The following is a 21011-nucleotide window of genomic DNA, read 5'->3' on the forward strand; positions in this document are numbered from 1 at the left end:
GCCTGCCCATCTCCATGCTTCCCTTACTGCCAACTGGACCGTGGGCTGTCCTCGTTTGCGCTCTGATCAACACCGCTTTCTTCCTGTCTGTTAACGTAACGCCTAACATTTTAGTCCTTAACTCGTCCTCGAGATTCTTTGTTAGCCTCCAAGTTTGTACCCCATATGTTAGCCCTGGTAGAATGCAATCACTTGTCCTGTCAACAACAGTGGCAAGCTCCCAGTAAGGATCTGGTAATGCTTGCCGGATGCACTCCAACCTATTTTTATTCTTCTGTAAATGTAAGTCTCACAGTCAGGCTCCATGAAACATGAACCGGGAAACTGAAAGGGGACGAAAATATAGCTTGTCGCAAAGGAGAGATGAACCAACTATATATATATATATATATATATATATATATGTAAGAGGCGACACCGCTATATATATATATATATATATATATATATATATATATATATATATATATATATATATATAATATAGCTATAATTTCGTCCACTTTTGTTTTCCCTGTTCGTTATTTTCTAGATTTCAAGTTGAACGACAGGTAATGACCTCCTATGCTTTTCTTGTTGGCATTTCCTCTTGACTTTATGTGGTCACGTACGACAAAAATCGAGCCCCTCTATTTCCCTTGTTTTCGTTCAAGTATATATGCAGATGTATATATTATATATGGTTGTGTTGTCCGCGAAGCATGCTACACAAGTGAGTTGTAAGTGAGCACGGTTTATTGAAACAAGTCTATATATATATATATATATATATATATGTTGGTTTGTAGGCTCATAGGTGTTATATATATATATATATATATATAGGTGTCAGAATAAATTCATACATCGTCTCGTAAGAGTTCGCATATGCCCTGCATCGAAACAATTCGCAGTACCAGCAATCATAGGGACCGAGGCCAACAAACAAGTTTCATGACGTTGGTTTCAGTGCAGCGCCAGCGGCGTTTATGATTTATTAGATTCAGTAACATACCATTGCAATATCTGGCAGAGCTAGCAGGCCCACCCTACCTCAACTTTCCACATTGAACAATGAAATGTAAAAAAAACACGCGGCTTATTTTTTTATTCAAGCCCACGATGTTTTTGCGTCCCTTCACACAATAGCTATCGCACCATCCTTCAGTTGCTGCGCCGTTGCATTGTTCAGTGAAAAATTCCGACCACACTTTGCCATGAATCGTCTAACTTGCGGCCGAGCTGTACAAGTAGAGTCGGTGTTTTTGAAGTCGCATTTGCCTACCTGGTTGCTCCAGTACAAGAACAATGTTTTTTCTTCTGCTTAGCCTTGCTTTTCCTGAGTGCATACTAGGCGCTGGAATTTCTGTTCCTAGTGGAACTACTGGTGGTATTCAGCGCCCCGGCTATGGTTTTCATCCTCTGCCGTACGAAGAGAATCGTCAACATTTCCACGAGCAACTTCTGAGAGACGTAAGGAAAAACAGACGGGTTCTTTTTTTTTTCAAACACACACATACAAACACACACGGATGCACTTAGGCCCCAAATAAGTGTAACTGCTAGAAAATTCCTGTGCTGCCGGCGGTAGCTGTATGCATATCCTCCACATCACAAGTATGATGCACCGCGCCTGTGATGCATCGCTAGTATGATGCACGGCCGCAGTTCAACATGGCAAAGAATCGGAACCGTTGTGGGGGCTGTGAGTTCGGCTACCATTGGTGGTAGACTTGTCTTCGACTTTTACATTGCTCTGCTTATATTTGCACAGTGAACATGACAATGAACTTAACGCTCGCCCTGAATTTATAATACAGATGGAAACAGTTCAATCCCACCGGCCTAGTTTTCTTTGGTATTATTGTATGTTGGCTACAGTGTTAATGCTCCGCCTAACGATGACCAGCGCACTTTTATAAATAAAAAACAAGAGCGGCCATTCATTTTGTCGCAGATTCTGTGTATGTAGACTAGGTGCTAATGCGCACTTTCTTTTATGTGAATATGACGTCAATATTGGTCAAGCCTAATGCCGCGGTTTGAAGATGTAATGAAGAATAATAATAAATTTTTATTTAATGGTCGACCAATCGACATGGCAGGAGCGAATGTTTCGACAAGTAGACTTGCCTTCGTGATATCAATTAATGCTTTCTTTGGGAGCGTTTTTATAACGCGCTTTCCCTCACCCATGTTGAGGGGTAATAAGCGAGCGCGCATACAGATTGAACCAAGTCGGAATGTTAAAAAATGGGAACCGTTCTTTTTGTGCTATATTAAGGGAACGAAGGGCGAAGAGGATGTACTACCTGTTCCTCTATAACATGCGCGTGACAAAAAATGTAGAAGAATGCTCACGTGTGCCCAGGCTTTGTGAGTACGATATGCTAAGTTATGCCACATAACAATAATTAGCAACTTTGCATAGTAAGTGAAACAAACAAAAAAAATTTTAGAGTTTTACATAAAAAGAAATCACCATGCGATTCTGAAGCACGTCGTACTGAGGGACGCAGGAATAATTTTGATTCCCTGGGGTTCTTTAGCTTGCCGCTAATACACGGGGCACGGGCGTTCTTGCCTTTCGCCCCCATCAAAATGCGGCGCCACGGCAGGTATTCGAACCCGTGGCCTCGTGCTTAGCAGCTACGGTGGGCAACACCGTAGCCGCTAAGCCACCACGGCGGGTATAGTAGGTGAAACCAGTGACCACAGAGGAAAAGAAATGGGCACGAGCCAGAGCAACATCTTCGCAGAAAAAAATGACAAGGACGTGGTGCGTCAGAGACCCTTTTGTTTCTTTGAACGCGAAAAAAGAAGTCGCTGTGTCGGCCCAGAAACGGAGCATTGATTGCGACAGCAAAATATTGGACAGCTGTACAAAGCAAGAAAAGTAGTTTTCTCCTATGTATGAACTTGTAAACATTCGCTTACTAGCTAAATTAACAAGCATGGTGTCACGCGCGCTGAGGCAAACATGAACACATCTCACTCGATGACTGCGGGCCCTCGCTGTCAAAACGCTGGCGTGAGGAAGAGCGGCCGCAGCAGTCAGTGTGTTGCCCTTTGTGCTGCCCATCGCTTGAACGCGAACTTAGTGGCGAGAACACAGCGCACACGAAGCCATCAGCCCTTGGCGTATGTAGACTCTGTCCCGACCGTAGATCGCTTTCCAAATAGGGACCGCGCTCAGTCGCGCCACACGCAGCCGCCACAAGCATAGTTTCATGCACGGTGTACGAAGAACAGGTGCTCCGAAGACGCGGGAGGCGCTGGTGAGAAACGCGTCTCACTAATGGTGGTGCTTCACGGCTGCACCGCTGCACGGCAGTACACGTTAGGAGGCTGGGAAGCGGGAAATTGAAACGTGTAAGTAATTGTAACTGCAGGTCAGCGCGTTGAAAAAATTAAAACAATTTTTTTACTCTTTCTCTCTTCTACTATAATAAGCAAATTCCTCAGGTGCCGAAACAGACGGCAATGACTCCGACAGTGCGGTCGCGTCGCGTGCTCTAGCAGACGGCGTGTAATCTATCCTTGAAAGCGGTCGCCGACAAGTGGCACGGGCAGACGATAAGCTCTTAGTTAGCAATGTTCACTTCAAAATTGAGCAATCTATCATCGTTGTTCTTGGTAAGCGCTTAAAATTCAGACAAATTTTCTGAATCTCAAGAGAGGGAAGCGAGATCCCAATCTCTAGCTGCGACGTTGCCTGGTGAAGACGGATTGTAGGCAAGAAGTGATTCGCACCAAATTGCAACAGCGGGTCTTGCATGTGCAAAGACATGCTGAGTGAAAAGATCCAACTGCATGGTTCGTAAGATGCTCTCGAATGTGGAGACAACGTCCTGCGACCAGGAGAGTACGGCTGCGAGAAGCACTTTGACCCGGCGTATGTCACAGGTTCATAGACAGCAGTGCACAATGAACTTGCTCTCGTCAGCACGTCCAGAAGAGCAAATTTGAAAAATCTGGCTTAGCTCGTGTAAACTATGCTATGAGATAGGCTACATGGATACATACGTGCCTTCTGTACAAAGCCTGACACCTTTTTTGCTTATAAGTTGCAGTTATCTCAGGTCTATTTTCCGTCGTGAATGTTTGATAACTGTGAGAGCGGAACTGACCGAAATATCATATTCAGGAATTTTAAAAGAAAGTCTTTTTTGAGGAAGAAATAATTAGGGGAACATAATTAGAATTGTCCGATGGCAGGATTCGAACATTGGACCTCTAGCACAGCAGCCCGGTATATTGAAGTCATAACGCCGCGGACGCGTGGACAAGCGCAACCACTGCAATTAGCATCCAAAATGCGTGCTTGTAGTCTTATTACAATTTGCATTAAAGAAGTATAACTTGCTTTCAAATTTAGGCCGATGTAGTATAAAGCGTAATAAACGAAGCCACAAGAACGTCTGAAGCCCCAAGCATGATCAGACAAATCCATGCACTACCCATCGTTTCCATGGTGGCTGAAAGTTCTCAACGCCCGACTTCCTTCTAGTAATTCAAGGTAACGTTGTGATCGCAGGAGTAGAGCGCCCCATTCAACGTTGGGCGCTATGCAAGAAAGCGCGCTTCCTCTCCGCCTTGCTCCCTTGCGTGTGCGAGACCGAGCCACCACCCTTCTCGGATCCCCATTGGCACGCTTTCACTCGCAGCCACAGCATACGGCGCGTGAACGCAATGTTATCGCACTTTAACTTTATACAGAACACCATGACGACGACGACGGCGGCGGCAGCAATGCTCCTCGAGGGTGCATATAATTGCTATTGCGCTAAAACGTCTTTCTTGGAGGCGTGGATCTACGAAACTATATGAAAACATTTTTTCTTGTGCATTCTTTAGTGAGGCAGATGCATATGAAGGGGTCATAGTTTATTGCGACTTTATGGAATAAAATATTTAAGGTAGCGCTCGTCTTTTAGCTCTCTGTCCGTTTTCTTCATTGTGCGCGTGTTTGCAGTTTCTTAATACGTCAAGTATGCACCAAGTCGGCTTTCGGCCAGTGACCTTGCAAACTACAACTGACTTTGGGCAGTTTAATAATTACCAATAAGATAAGAAATAAACAAACCTAAGAGCAGGCCTAACTGATACAAGAAATGATGCTACCGTCGCCGTAATCTTACCCTATATTACAGTAGCAATGCAGCTAACATAAGACATAGCTTACATGCGGTTTAAATGTATTTGAAATCCGGTCCTACTTTTTGCTTCAACGAAAATGCTCTAGATGAGTACGAATTTTTTTTACGTTGTGCTAATCAAGAAATGATTCTTGACTAGCAAGACGTAGATAACCTAATATGGATGATCCGGAACTGCCAAGCACACTCTCACTAGAAAGAACACTTAACAGTGAAGAATTCAAAAGGTTTATCAGGTATACTTGCGGGGCGACAAATGCGGGACGCGAGGGTTGCGAAACGTGTGGTGTCCTCTTTCGGTGTGCGTACTCGCGGCCCTGCATACCGGAATTCAAGAATCAAATCTCTTCACACACCGCGTACTTATTAAGCATTGGATTCGTACATGATAACGAGGCGATTCGTCGGACTTCCAGAAAATGTCAGCCCAGTAATAATAAAGCTCTAGGCTCCTGCGCGGTTCGTTGATTTGAATGTTCTAACTATTGACCTAACTCTTTCATTACTGGGCGTAAGAAAATCGATCAATTTCAATAGCACTTTTTCCACACGTTGTTAAGCACTTCCGTTGCAATCCTTCCAGTGGCAATGTCATGCGCTGTCTGGAATGACGACTGAATTTGAGCTATTGGGGTGATTTGACAATTTTTTGCAGATTGGTAAAACTTCAGCTGGAGGTATCGTCGAAACTAGCCACCAGTGTTCCTAGCACTTACTCAGTAACACGACGAAGAAATCGCGCTTTGGTCGACTCGGCAACCAAATTTTTGGATGACAGCAGCACTGAATACGCCGAAACTTCCGTGGGATTGTCTAATTTTCTGATGCAACAGTTAGGCTGTTTTGAAAGTATGTCAAACAACGCTAAATGCTCATGATTTCGATTTATGTTGACAATTGTGCTCGACTAATCTTAAGTGCAACATTATTTTTCCCACCGTGGACTTATTTTATCTATCAGGGTTTCGGCAACGTATCTACGAATTATTACGAACAATCATTCTTTTCTTGTGGGGTGTTCCCTCACGTAGGAGCACGCAGTCCATTTAAGACGGACCATCTACCTAAGCTTCACTACCAGCCACATCTATTACTTTATGAACATCGCTGTGCAAGTGCGGTTACTAAATGCGGTAAAATACTGTGCGACACTTCACATTACTGCACAGCACTGTACAGGAACTGAACAAAGTACGTGGAGGTTCCAGCGCCAGTTGAACGCGCACTGGACCAGCTTGGTTGCGCAGAAAAGCTAATCGAACGCAATAATGAAGTGCCCACAGGCTGCCGCATGCTTCCATGAGATGACAAATATTGTTCGCGAGCCAAAACAATACAGTAAAAAACGAACCAGCTCCCTGCTGCAGTGATAAAAAGACAAATGCTCCCTGCTGCCTTAGGAACCGACCCATCTTCCCATTCGTAAAGCTGCTGCGTTTCTGCATAGCATATACATTACTTTAGCTAATGTTGACGCCGACAAACATTAATAATATTTTTCGCCTGGTCTTGCTTACACACTTCGGGAAGTACGAAACGGGCCTATAATCTGTTTTTTTAACATTTTTTATTGCTAGTATTTGTGCTAAAACTAGCAAAGTATTATTTTCAATCATGTTCCTTGAGATATTTCTCGTAGTTACAAAAAAAAATAATCAAAAACTGCCAGAGCAGTTATTACTGCTTTACATCAGTTCAAATCACCAGTGATGAGGCTATAATTTATATATCACGGTATACCTAACGACTGATATGTCATTAAATAGAACGTATAAAGCATAAAAGCATCGAAAATTACACATTTCTAGTAGCAAGGAAAGTGTTAAACTGCTCTGGCACTTAGATATGTATGACCATATAGCCGTCATTTGCCAGAACTTCTTCCAATTGGGTTTTTAATTTCCATTAATCTTATGATACTTATCAGTACGAATTTTTCTTCAACTTCGAAGCTTTCTGTCTGAGAAAACCGTACTGGTTATTTTTGTAGCTCTGTGCAACAGACGAGTGGATGACAATTTTTAATAGGAACCTAGTTGATAACGTTGCTTTTTCGAAAGCAACATTTTTTTTCATTGCTCTCCTTAACTGCAAAATCAGTTAAGCATAGCCGAGCGCACACCCACCAAAACAGAGCGGCAGGCTAGGCGTCCCATGAGCCTCATGTCCCGATTTTCTCGGAATGTCTCAAGTTGAGATCGATAATCAAAGCTCAATGCATGAGTCTGTAGAGCTGAAAGTTTGAATGTCCTACGGCGCAACCTGATGGCGAGCACTGTAATTGATTGGGTAGAAGTCGAATCATTTTGCCACGAGTTATGCCTTTACCGACTACAGGAGCCCGAGCTTTTTTCTGCCCTGAATTGTGTGCTGAGCTTAGTACTACAAAGCGTGTCCGCATTTGCTAGTAGAAGGTTCTTTTCCAGGCTATCGAGAGAGCCTGCCACGCTTGTCACCTTATTGTGCGAAAAGGAGGGGCATGAAAGGCCGGCGGGTATTTGAAACTGTCATTGGAGCGTCTCTTTATTGCGATTAGTAATCTTATTCTTTTCAGTTTTTTAATGTGATCTTAGGATACTTCTTAGGATAAGGTGTCTATCTTTCTGCCTGTCTGCCTGGGTAGCGCTGCGTGCCAAAGCGGCAATGAGCATTCTTTTGGTGCTTCCCACGAGGCAGCCCCTTCACCAGCGCCTGCTGGAACGGTGACAGGGCCTGACGGTGACTTTGCCGGGAAAACAAATACGCTCCCTTCGAGGCGACAACAACCGCTGCACTCCTTGGAAGCGGCAATGACTACATGGAGCGAGCGAAAAAGAACTATCTTCCGTTTCCTTCCACTCCTTTCACACTTGTAAAAAGAGCCATTGCTACGCTTCGCCTTATGTCTGCTCAAAGAGATCTGTAGCGATAGTAGAACTGACTGCCATGCTTGGGTGCTATGAGTGGCAGGATCCCTCTAAAAATGATAAATGCAGAAACATACGTGAACGCCCTGACTTCTACAAAGTCCTATGTTAGGCGAACTGTCCACTCAGTAAATGAACCATTCGGGTCGCACAATTTTAATCTGAAGGTATATTACAACATCCATCAAATCAAATCCTTATTTCGAAAATGAAGTGTCGGGGTACACTGTGAAAAAACCACAATCGGCTTGATACAGGACTGTGCCCCACAAACATGGCAAGTGGGCCATGCGAGTACAGCCTCGCGCACTTTGAAATAGATCGTGCGAGCGTCCATCGCGCGTCATTTTATCGCCTTTAAGCGGCGATAATCAGTGAGACCGGCAGAAGTACTCTCAAGCGCACTAAGCAATCTCTTGCGCAAGAGTCGTCTAAAGCGATGTACCGTTCAGGACGACGCATGATAATATTAAAGTGTTTCCGCGCGATATTGTTAAAAATGCGGGAGGCTGTACATATTGCTTTAAATAGGTACGTGGTAAGGTACATGATGCATACAGAATGCACACATAATGTACAGCCTGTTTCAGGCGTAGGAAAAAACTCGGAGCGCCTTGCAAGGCGCTCCGAGTTTTTCCCTAAGTGTGAAACAGACTGTACAAATGTCTATATGTAAAATCTCGAATAATAATAATAATCATCATCGGCCTATATTTAAGTCCACTGCAGGACGAAGGCCTCTCCCTGTGATCTCCAATTAGCCCTGTCTTGCGTTAGCTGATTCTAACTTGCGCCTGCAAATTTCTTCCTCACCCCACCTAGTTTTCTGCCATTCTCAAGTGCGCTTCCCTACCCTTGGTATCCATTCTGTAACTCTAATGGTCCACCGGTTATCCATCCTACGCATTACATGGCCTGCCCAGCTACCTTTTACCCGCTTAATGTCAAGTACAATATGGGCTATAACCGTTTGTTCTCTGATCCACACCGCTCTCTTCCTGTCTCTTAACGTTAGGCCTAACATTTTTCGTTCCATCGCTCTTTGTGCGGTCCTTAACTTGTTCTCGAGCTCCTTTGTTAACCTCCAAGTTTCTGCCCCATATATTAGCACCGGTAGACTGCAATGATTGCACACTTTTCTTTTCAACGACAGTGGTATGCTCCCAGTCAGGACTTGGCAATGCCTGCCGTATGCACTCCAACCAAATTTTATTCTTTTGTAAATTCCTTTCTCATGATCGGGGTCTCCTGTGAGTAATCGACCTAGATAAACGTACTCCTTAATCGACTCTAGAGGCTGACTGGCGATCCTGAATTCTTGTTCCCTTGCCAGGCTATTTAACATTATCTTTGTCTTCTGCATATTCATCTTCAACTCCACTCTTACACTTTATCGGTTAAGGTCCTCAATCATTTGCTGTAATTCGTCCCCATTGTTGCTGAATAGGACAATGTCATCTGCAAACCGAAGGTTGCTGATATATTCGCCGTTGATTCTCACTCCTAAGCCTTCCCAGTCTAAGAGCTTGAATACTTCTAAGCATGCACTGAATAGCATTGGAGATATTGTGTCTCCTTGCCTGACCCCTTTCTTGATAGGTATCTTTCTACTTTTCTTGTGGCGTTCTTCCAGCTTTCTGGTACACTTGAAGTCGTAAGGCATTGCGTGTAAAGGACCGCAAGCTTTCCAAGCATGATATCTCCTCCATCTTTGATTAAATCGACTGTTATTCCATCTTCTCCGGCATATTTTCCTCTGTTCATGTCTTGAAAGGCCCTTCTAACTTCACCGCTAGCTATAGAAGGAGCCTCTGTATCCTGTTCATCACTACTTCGAATGAACTTAGCTTGGCTGCTCTTGGGAACTATACAGGTCAGTATAGAATGTCATCGAAATTGCTGATGATATTACCATGCTTATCTTTCAGTGCATACATTTTGCCTTGTCCTATGCAAAGTTTTCTTCTCACTGATTTCATGCTGCGTCCATATTTTACTGCTTCCTGAATCTTTTCCGCGTTATAATTTCGGATATCCCTTACTTTCTTCTTGTTGATCTTCGACAGTTCAGCGAATTCTATCTGATCTCTCGAGTTTGCCACTTTCATGTTTTGTCGTTTCTTCATTAGGTCCCTTGTTACTTGGGAGAGCTTACCTTGGTTGCCCTTTGTCCCTTACCTCCCACTTCAGCTGCTGCTTTTGAGATCAGCCTAGTTACGGTTTCATTGATTACCTCTATGTTGTCTTCATCTTCCTCTTCTAAAGCTGCATATTTGCTTGCGAGCACCAGCCTGAATTGGTCTACTTTTACCTTTACTGCGTCTAGGTTGGTCTGTTTCTTCTATATATTTTTTTCTCTTCAAATTGAGAGAAATCGTAGACCTCACAAACATATGGTCACTGCATCTTCTTACCCTACCTAACACTTGTACATCCTGCACTATGCTTGGATCGGCAGAGAGTATGAAATCTGTTTCATTCCTTGTTTCACCATTAGGGCTTTTCCAGATCCACTTGCTGTTGCTGCGCTTCCTGAAGAAGGTATTCATTATTCGGAGTCTATTATTTTCCGCGAATTCTACCAACATCTCTCTGCTAGGGTTCCTAGAATCGATTCCATAATTGCCAATTGCTTTCTCACCAGCTTGCTTTTCCCCCACTTTTGCATTGAAGTCACCCTTGATTACATTATACTGAGTTTGGACTTTTCTCATTGCTAATTCAACATCTTCATAAAACTGTTCTATTTCTTCATCATCGTGACTGCAGGTTGGGGTGTAGACTTCTACTACCTTCATTCGGTACCCCCTATTCAGCTTTATTACGACGACTGCTACCCTCTCATTATTGCTGTAGAATTCATAAATGTTGCCCGCTAGATTGCGCTAGATTTCTAGTCCTTACGGACTAGAAATCCTACTCGGAATTCTCTCTCATCTGGACAACCTCTGTAGCAGAGGACGTGGCCGTTAGTCAGCACTGTATAAGCCTCACCAGTTCTTCTAACCTCACTACTCGTAAGGCCAAGGGGTGGGGTGGAGCAGAAGTAGAATTTTCTTCTTTGCTTCTAATTTAAAGGTCGTAAGTTGGAATCCTCCTCCAGTCCATTACATTTTCAGGCATGGAGTGGCGCCTGACACAAATAAAAAAAAAATCGCCGAGAGCTAGTGGGGCTATACTAGTCCAGGTGCAACCAAATTACGAAGACCCACTAAGCTTCAACAAAGTCACTCCCTCACCTAGAACACGAATTACCCTCCCTGGTGCAGTATTCGGCCACTACCTCCCTCATGACTCCGACAATTAACCCATGGCCCTCAGTCCCCAGCGGCTGCGGAGAACCTGACCAAGGCGGCGGTCAGACCTGCGACGCGGCAGAGGGTGCTAAGAATCTCTGGGTCCGGACAGGCTGTCACTGGAAACAACCTGGCAACGTTCAACGCGTGCACCCTATCGAGTGAGGCTAACTTAGCAGGGCTATTAACAGCGAAGCTGTTTAAGCCAGCCGTAATTGGTGGTGCGTATCAAGAAACTACCAACAAAGAAAATAAAATAAACTTTTTTGCCGAGGCGCGATTCGAACCCGCGTACCCCCGGTCCCAAAGCGAGCGTCGCAACCACTAGGCTATACAGCCACATATGCGAACCATATCATTGCGTTCGAGCGTCGTCGTCTTCTTCCACAGCTGGCGCGTTCGTACGCTCGTGCTCTGCGAGGTGAAGAGGTTTTGCGCGCTATGAAAGCGAGAGAGAGACGCATTCACGGAGCGGATCTCCTGGAACGCGGTGTCGGCATTGGAACGCGGTGTCCGTGTTGCAAGCTGCGCTATGCAACGCGCAGTGACTGTCGTAAGTCCAAGGCGCGCTAAAAAAATTATCATCATCATCAATCGCCCAGCTTCGCTGTTTTAAGCGTTGCGCAGCCGAGTTCAAGGTTAAGCGTTTTTTGAAGAATTATCAGGTATTGCCTAGGATATTATTGGCCTTAGTGAGGTTATAGAAAATCTCGAATAGGCGCAACTGTATGGCTGTTAGATGAAGAGGTCCGTCTGTACTTCGTGCACTTTTCTGCACTTCGTAGTCATGGTTTATAAGTAGGGCTCCGTGTTTTCGGTGTTTATTTTTATGAAAATCGGCGGGTGTTTATCGGAGTTTATTTCCCGTAAATGCCCAATTCTCCGAAATTCGGAGTTTTGCATTATTCCAAAAATCTTAGATGAATTCATATCTGAATACTAAAATATCAAAACACACGAAGCACATTTTATTTTTCCTAGAACGCTTGAACGGACAAAACCGTCTGTTTAGACGCTGGAATACATAAGTAAGCGTGCACGACGAAACCTCGTGAAACTGTACGATGCATGCTGCATTCACTCTCACGCAGCCGTTAATTCAAAACACTTCAGCAAGATCTTACCTGTGTCTGCGTGGCGCGTCTTCATATGGACGTGGCGCTGTGATAGTAAATGATCCGCAATTCTCACGCCGCCCTTGCCGTTGGCAATGCTAACTGTCACACGACAAAGCTTGCCAACAATGACTCCTTCAGAGGAGGTCGACTATTCGAAATCGCTATACTCTTACGTAGTCGCCGCAAAGCTTTCGTTTTCTTCCCATTTTGCTGGCGCAAAATTTCTCTTGACGCGCCACAGAAATACGTCATGTGAGCATGCGAAGGTTTCCGTGAGCAGGCTTTCCACGCTTGCCCCTCACTGTCGTGGCTGTCTGTTCTCTCTCGCGCGCGCGTTCAAGCAGACCAATCACACACACCCAATACTTCGCGTGGCTGCAATCCACTCCAATGAAATCTTTTGAGGGGGGCAGCGGGCGGCGAAGCCCGGGACCCGTATATTCGATGTTGTCTAGGCGGCCTAGCACCGCTGTCGCCTGGCACGCCTTAGTGTCGCCAGGGGACCGTATATCAAGATGCCGTCGCGCGCTTCTGGTGCGCCTACATTCGTTGACATGTTGACGTCTCTCGCTTCATGCGCGACAATGCCGTTATTAAATGTGCGATGGGTGCGGTCTCCGAGATAATGTCAATGCGCGGTAAACTTTAAATCGGTCGAACCAGAAGTTGTATAAGTGAGCGCTTAGAACTTGCGCTTTCGATAAAAAACGGACCCAGATGATATTGTCCCTTGAAATCGAAGTTTATTGGATAAATTCGAATTGTCAAAAATTTTACCGGCGAATGTTAATGGGAATTTTTCGGATAAAACCGAAAACACCTATTTAAAAGCCGCTTAGGCTTTTAAATAGGTGGTGGGGTCGATGGGGAGAAATGCAACGCCCGTGAACCGTGAAATGGGTGCACGTTAAAGAGACCCATGCGGTAAACATTGATCCGGAGTGCCCTACCCCTACGGCGTATCTCACTAATTTATTTAAAATTTAGTCATGATTTCATGATATGATGATCCTTCCTCAGCATAGGCAAGATAAAACCAAATGGTGCTCTTTGCAAGCAGTGACACAATGACACATCTGTACGGAGAAAAGAGACGTCTTAAACAACTAAAATTGCTTCACGCCACTGAAATAAGTATAGCTAATTAGCGAGTGCAACTATGGAAATTGGTTAAGAGTTTAACGGCGTACATATGACGTTTTTATGCTTAGGATATCACGTACTGTAGAGGACGATGGTTACTTATTAATGCTTATCTTTCTTAGCCATGTTATCCACCATGTGCAAATTGCGGAAAATATAATCAGAGTTTATTTACAAGGAATAAGCGGCAGATGACTTATGAACTATTGAAAACGATGGAAGCAAGACGCAAATCATTTCTCAGGCGCATTTATCTAAGCATATTGCGTAATTATGCAGTAGAATATCTGACTGTTATTGATTTACAAAACCCTCAGTTTTATCTGGAAAAAGCAAACAGTGGTAGGTCAGCGCCTGATCTCTGCTGATGATCGAAAAAGTAGCGACATTTCATTTGCGGGTACGCATTTTAGCAGTTTTACGACAATCATGGAAATTGCGTCGAAACGCGTTTGGCGTAAATCTCGTAAGTAAACGGTGCGGTGGTGTTCTTTTCAACTTGTACATTTAATATTATCAGCTAGAATGGTCAACACTTAAATAGCAATAAAAGCCGTGGCCTCATGAGCAACCTGATGAAGGGCTCACCAAATTGTGAAACGTTTTAGTTTTTTTTTTTTCATTTCACTGTTTTCAGAATTTGTTGTACGTAAATTCTGAATTTATATGTTTCTCTACCCAGCTTATAGAGATTGCTGAGCCAATTTTCATTAAAAAAAGGAACTATGAGACCAACACTCTAAACCGCTGCCACTCGGCTCAGAAGATTTTACAGCTGTACGACGGTTCTTTCTGGTACAACCTTAACGTACGAACTCTTACGAGAGCCGGATACCAGCAGTAAGTAACCACGGTATTTTCAAAGCACTTCAATTGAACTGCCTTCGCCACGAAACTTTGTGCATGCTAATGTTTTACTGATGAATTTGGACAACCTCTCTAGTCCCCTAATCTCTTAAAAAGTAGCAGTTTCACCCGAAAGGCGAAACTTCGATTGCGATAACGTATTACTAGACATTTATACGAAGTAAGGATACTAGTTTTATGAGCCGTATGAACTCCTAAACATGCACTTACTGTCTAACTTAGCTAGCATAGTGTCACGTGCGCACAAACATGAAAACATATCCCTTCAAGTTGTTTATTTTTTCGTATTTGCAGAACATGGGTCACAGTGTATATGTAGAACGAGGCCCAAAAGTCGAAACTGCAATTAGGGCCTCCTACAGCAACATGAATTTATTATTCTACTATAATTTCTCGGTATATAGATAGCCACTGTGTACTTAATTTCGCGGATTCGCGTTTCCCTAGAGGCGGTAGTTATTGCTGCTTCGCTAGAAATTTTATCATTGTGTTTACATCCTATATTATTAAAAATATTGAATTCTGACGTAATGTTGGTGAAGACCTGCTTTTTAAATATTTTGTTTCTTTGTATTTCATTGAACAATGTCCTCTTTCCTTGTAGCTACACGTTTCCAAACATTGCGACTCCATTTCGGACGGGACAGCATCTATACCCCAATGCTCTGTTGTACAGGTTTACCCCAGGTGAGGACACTAGAATAATTAAGCCTTTTTTTATCATCAGCAATAGGAAACGGGCGTTTAGCTATGCCTTTTATAAGTCTTTGGGTACTTAGTAAGTGTCAATGTAGGAAATGCTGGGTTCTCAGAAATGAAAAAGAACGAAATCCTCATTCAGATACATCTTCTGACACATTTTTTTTCGTAAACACACTGTTTGAAAATATTTCCATCCGACAAAATCATTGCGCTAACCTCACTGAAAATTTGAAATAGATGGTACAACAGCAATCTGTACCCAAAAGTTATTTGTATTTGCAAAATTTCAAGGGGATCCCACGAATATCCGCATTCCATTATTTATTAGGCACCCGCCTAATATAGCTAATTATAAGAAACTAGATGCCACAATTATATATTTCAAGCGGCCATTATCTCCCGACACAGTTAATTCTCGGGAGCAACGGGCCGTAGAGTTGGATAGCAATGGGCAGTGGCTTTAGATGAAGCACGCTTTTCGTGGTACTGTAGGTTATCACTTTCCGATATTACATCTGCATGAAAACTCGTTGAATGTAAACCAGCGTGACGTGATCACACGTCATGAAGTCTACCACCTGACCTCATCTGGCAGTGCTTGTGCCGAACACTGGTGGCATTGTAGCTATTCGCTCTTGAATTCAATGCATGCTCGATTACAGAATACATTTGCATTGTTTCTAAATAAATACAAAATTCTTATTAACAGCCTCATTGCGTAGCTCCACGTGCCTGTCGATCACTGAATACACGTGAATTCAATGAAAAAATGTCTATAAAGAAATTTTTATGAACAGTCATATGAGCAGAATTGAATTCTGGAGCTTCACGTGCCAAAACCACGTTTTGATTTATCATGAGGCGCGCCGTAGTGGGGGACTCCGGAATAATTTTGACCACGCGGGGATATTTAACGTGCCCCCAATGCACGCGACAAGGCCATTTTTGCATGTCGCCCCCATTGAAAGCCTCCGGGATTTGATTCCGTGACCTCGTGCTTAGCAGTGCAACACCATAGCCGCTGAACTACCGCGGCGAGTAATATACGAGCTGACACTTTACTTCGTTACTCTCATGCAGGCAGGACCTTCTGCCAAAAATGTAATACAGCTATATACTGTGTGTGTGTGTGTGTGGCCGCGGGAGCTCGCACAGCCAGCGTGAGAGGACGACGAGGCGCTCTGGCGAACGGCTAGCTGTCGGCTTCTTTACTATATAGATAGATCGATAGATGACATTGACTCCACTTTCTTTGTTTTTGCGGTGACTCTTCTTCATACGCTAGCCACTGTTAACAAGTGATATCTCGGCTCAATGGTCTTGCATTTCATGTTTCTGTAATGTTCTAGTCGATCTTATAGGCAGATATTTTTTGTCTTATCAGATGACGAGTTCAGCGCATATAGCAGTGAAGATTGTCAAGTTTACGCACACACCTGCCATGACGCTGGCATGTACAACGAGTCATGTGTAAATAGCCGATGGTGATTGACCCGTGAAAAATGCCGCCTACAAGCATTGAGAAAGGCCAAAGCTGTGAACAACGGCAACGTCGCCAGTAACCAGCGAGCTAGCCACAGGTGGCAAGAATTGCTGCCGGTATGCGAACTATTACCCGCGACAACCCGGAAGATAATGGCTTAGTCGTCCGTCACTCTGACAGACCCAGCACGACCAACAACCATCGTACTGTGACAAAAAGAAGTGCCACAAAACCTCCATGAATCATCGTCGGAGAGCCCCAATAGTTGACTGGAGTCATTGAAAAGAATGTCTGGGTTCAACTCCTGGAACTCCGAGGACATGTTACGGCATGTCTATTTTTCGTTGTAAATCGCCGCAGGAACTTGCTTCGACGACAGAGAGCCCATCCTAACAACGTAACACCTGTTTCACAGTAGCTTGGTTAATACTTTCAGAAACGTCGTACGCAAATAAAAAGTCGCAGTTCTGCTAAAAGCCCTAACACCGCTACTAGATGATTGCATCGGGATCTTCACCAGGAAAATAACTTGCTTCTTTCACGATGTCGACCCCGACACCACGGAGAAAAATTAAGTCTGATTTCTATGGGCGGAATGAAGCAAGATATTTCCACTGGAACGGTATGAAATAAGCCAGAGACCATGGAATAATGTCTTCATTGGGCCACCAACATTGAAGATGCACTCCTGATGCGGAACAAGGAATAAAATCGCCGTCCGCTGAAGACAAACTACACCAAATCTCAGCGCTAGGCACAGACGACCTGCCCAAGATCATCAGAGCGTTCGCGCGTGATTAGCTGTACGAATTTTTTTCTTTGTCGCAGCCTCAAGTTACTTCGATTGATGACGTCATCCAGGAATACATCTAGCAATCACTAGAAGTTTCACAACCACCGCAGCCTCAACCGAAGTGACGATCTACGCCAGTGCCACCCGCCGTGACGTACCTCCTGTGCGCCCGCGTCAGGTCCCCGTGATGCCACAGTTTCCGTGCGAGCCATCGCCGCTGCTACCGCCAGCCCACCCACCTGTCCGCCCACACAACATTCTGAGGTAGAGGGACATATGGCGGGCCCCCGACCACCGCCCGCTCTGCCATCAGGGTGAAGAAGCAGGCCACGCCTACCACCAACACCCACACCGCGTGATGGGATTACGAGGGCTCGCCGCCAATGCTACGCATCCCTAGCAAGGCGAACGACCTTTTGACATCACCGACTATCTTGCCGCCACACAGGGGAGAGCTGGGAAACCTTTCCGTTGGCCGTCACCAAGCTGCTACCTGTTGCCGTACCTGGCTCTAGCCTGACCCGTGACAGGTCCGTTAGTCCTTATCCGGAAAAGTGAGAGCAGCACTCGATTGAAGGTGCGGTTGTTCTCTGTCGAAATGCCTAAGAACCTCTGCCGGCTACATGATCTACATGATCAGGAAGCTACATGAGCCATTTGAAAGACGTAGCAACGGGAAGCCGCCTTCGAGATAAAGGTACGAACTCGAAAAAACGCCGCGTAAAGATGACCTGACGATGCTACGTCAAGAACCGTGGGGCAATGTGACGTACCTGTTATGCGAGGCGCAACCTAAACAATATAATGAAGATCAAGAACCACGAACCTCGGCGTACTTTGCAACGACCACACAGTCACAGCGCTTGTAGATACAGGAACCCTCTACTTTTTCCGCTCTACACAGTCCGTAGACTAGCTTTCGTCATACATACTCTCGGGTGAGGACGATTGGTGGTTACTGTATGAGATACATCAGAAGAGCCCGGCTTCTTTGACGTAGAGAATGTACCTGTAGAGAGATTTTGATATACCACTGCGGCTTTTGACAATTCCATTGCGATTTGTGGTGCTGTCACCCAATTGAAGGCAAATAAATCACGATATTATAAATTTGCAGGCGCAAGTTGGAATCAGCTAGCGCAAGACAGGGATAATTGGCGACCGCAGGGAGAGGCCTTCGTTCTGCACTACACATAAATATAGGCTGCTGCTGATGATGATGATGATGAAGATGGCATTAGGATATTCGTTGCAATATTGGCAGATCACTTTTGCCGCAAAGAGTTTAATGCTGGCAAATTCAAGATAGAAAAATTATATGCATAATTATGTTTTTCTGCGACATATAACACGCCGCAAAGGTTTAGGGCACTGATTGATATAATTGAAATATACAATACATTCAAATACTTTCAATTCCTGCTAAGGATAAAATTTGATACCCTATTGTGTACTTCACTTTATACTTGATAAGTAGTTCTCAAGAAATGAATTTTATCCACATTTTTTGCATAGACAGCCACTTTTATGCATCTAAAATATGAGTGCGGTATTCGTATATCATCTATTCTAAAGAAACCGATTTCTCATTTACCTTAAAAGTATTTCAAATTTTTTAGAACCATGCTGCGAATTATGATGAGAAAAGGAAATATTTGTCGCAGGTTGGCCTGAAGTGTAAGATTTAGCCAAGCATATGGCTGAGTGTTTCAACACTTGACTTCAAACCGTACTACTCATTCAACGAGTATTTTAATATAAGCCGTGTACAACTCACACAAAGATTACCGTTAAATCTGCTTCGAAAAAATTTATCACGCTCCGATGCCTTCTTTTCTTGTGTACTAGGGCACCCTGAAGTTCTTAGAAAGATCTTGACCATTAACAAACGTCTTGGTTGTGCAGTCTTGGTTGAAGAGCGCAGTGATGGTAGGAAAGGTAAGTGACGTCTCAATATAAATACTTGCATTGCTCGAAGAGCGTGTTATGAAATTCGAAGAAACATTTAATGAGGCATAAAATGCTAATTAAGAGATACAAACTATTACCACGTGTTAAAGTTCGAAGTCACTGCACAGTGAAATCTTGATGCTGGTACGTTGGTACTTCACTGTGGCTAATAAGCGTACGGGGGTGAGGAAAACTCGACACTTGAGGACGTGCGCTTTCACCTGAGGGTTGTGAGCGTGTATTGAAGTTTCGTGTTGTGGCGTTATTTTGGTGCGGTGTTGGCAGCATTTATTCAGGCTTGGCTTTCTATGTGTCATTAAATGTTATGTACCGCACCAATCTGCAAATGGCCTGTAGATTGAAGTGAGATTCTTTTATATCACTCATCTAGCTGGTACGCCTGGAATACCGCTTTTCTATATCCTTGGGCACACATGGAAAAAAGGCGATATGGCAGTGCTATCAAATTGTCAGTATTCTTTCAAGCCACTGAACCAATTTTAATATACTTTTCACAGGATGCCAACTAGTGCAGACAAGTAGCACGGTTGACTACCCAGTTCCACAACAGTGCCAAAGGGCATACGACGAGAACTGCAAAGGGAAGAGCATTACGCTTTATGAACCAAGCTGCAAGATTCGCACACCATACCACTCCCCTTACTACTCGCACTTTTAAATGCCTGTCCTTCATGTGCCAGGCCCGAATACCATCAAGGCATTACTCGCATCGTTTGGAATACCTTCTACACGAAGCCTCAAAACTCTGCCCGCTTTTGACATCCCAGACATGGGTTGCGGAAATAAAACCTTTCACTTGCTCATCAACTGCTCTACGCAATTATTTCACTCTCCCACGAACTCGCCTATTAGCAAATTTTACTTTCGCAATACAGAAGCTGTCCGAAGTAAATTGAGACAATGAGAATATGACTATACACGGAGGTAATTGTATATGTTTGCTAGGCACTTTGAAGAGCAAATGGACGTTACTTTTGTTGGCACAGTCGGTAAGCGTGTCGATTTTTTTTTCATGGCGCCATTAATGATGAAGCCTAAAAGGCTGTAAAAACGCCAGGTTCTGGCTCGTGGGAGCCTCAGATTCACAGAACAAGGACTGAAACCTTCCTGTTGTCGTTTTGGGCTCGGGGAACAAGTAAAAATATATCAAAGTTTTAAGAAGACTGTATTTGTAATGCGGCCTGCTGCGAGCAGTTTCGTGACCCTGTACGATGATGCTGTACTTATTTATTCATTCATATATTAATTTATTAAACACTATTGCTGTCTATTACAAGACGTAACTGGAGCAGCTACAGATTTGACAAACACGTATAGCACTAATAATGAACACCACACAGCAACGGAACACCGGGGCACTTCGACAGAAACATGGACGAGTGTTTAATGAGAAAACATTGCCAGCTGTTAATCTTCGCAATATGCAGTCAAGACTTTCCACCATTATATGGTGCGAGGAAAAAGAAAAAAAAAAACAGTCAAGGTGATATCTGAAGGGCACAATGTCTAAAGGGCCACTACGTCGCGTTTGTCGAAGAAGATCACTTCAAAGTGTTACGGACGCATCAATCAAATGAAGCCTGTAGAATATTTT

General features: G+C 44.0%; 1 protein-coding gene across 1 annotated transcript; it reads left to right on the top strand.

The window, feature by feature from the left end:
* Positions 1-1208: 1208 nt before the first annotated feature.
* LOC119455467 (uncharacterized) lies at positions 1209-20220 on the top strand. Its single transcript, XM_037716875.1, has 5 exons — positions 1209-1452; positions 14284-14441; positions 15073-15155; positions 19295-19384; positions 19915-20220. Exons 1-5 carry the CDS (start codon positions 1288-1290, stop codon positions 20073-20075), a joined length of 657 nt encoding a protein of 218 aa, XP_037572803.1. The 5' UTR covers positions 1209-1287; the 3' UTR covers positions 20076-20220.
* Positions 20221-21011: the final 791 nt, after the last annotated feature.

This window comes from Dermacentor silvarum, chromosome 6 (assembly GCF_013339745.2).
Source record: "Dermacentor silvarum isolate Dsil-2018 chromosome 6, BIME_Dsil_1.4, whole genome shotgun sequence".
NCBI lineage: Eukaryota > Metazoa > Arthropoda > Arachnida > Ixodida > Ixodidae > Dermacentor > Dermacentor silvarum.

Excerpts from the sequence above, each read along its gene's own strand:
- LOC119455467 (XM_037716875.1), top strand. The coding sequence starts at position 1,288 with ATGTTTTTTCTTCTGCTTAGCCTTGCTTTTCCTGAGTGCATACTAGGC. Across the intron at positions 14,442-15,072 it reads ACGAGAGCCGGATACCAGCA|CTACACGTTTCCAAACATTG; the intron begins GTAAGTAACCAC and ends CTTTCCTTGTAG. Across the intron at positions 15,156-19,294 it reads GTTGTACAGGTTTACCCCAG|GGCACCCTGAAGTTCTTAGA; the intron begins GTGAGGACACTA and ends CTTGTGTACTAG.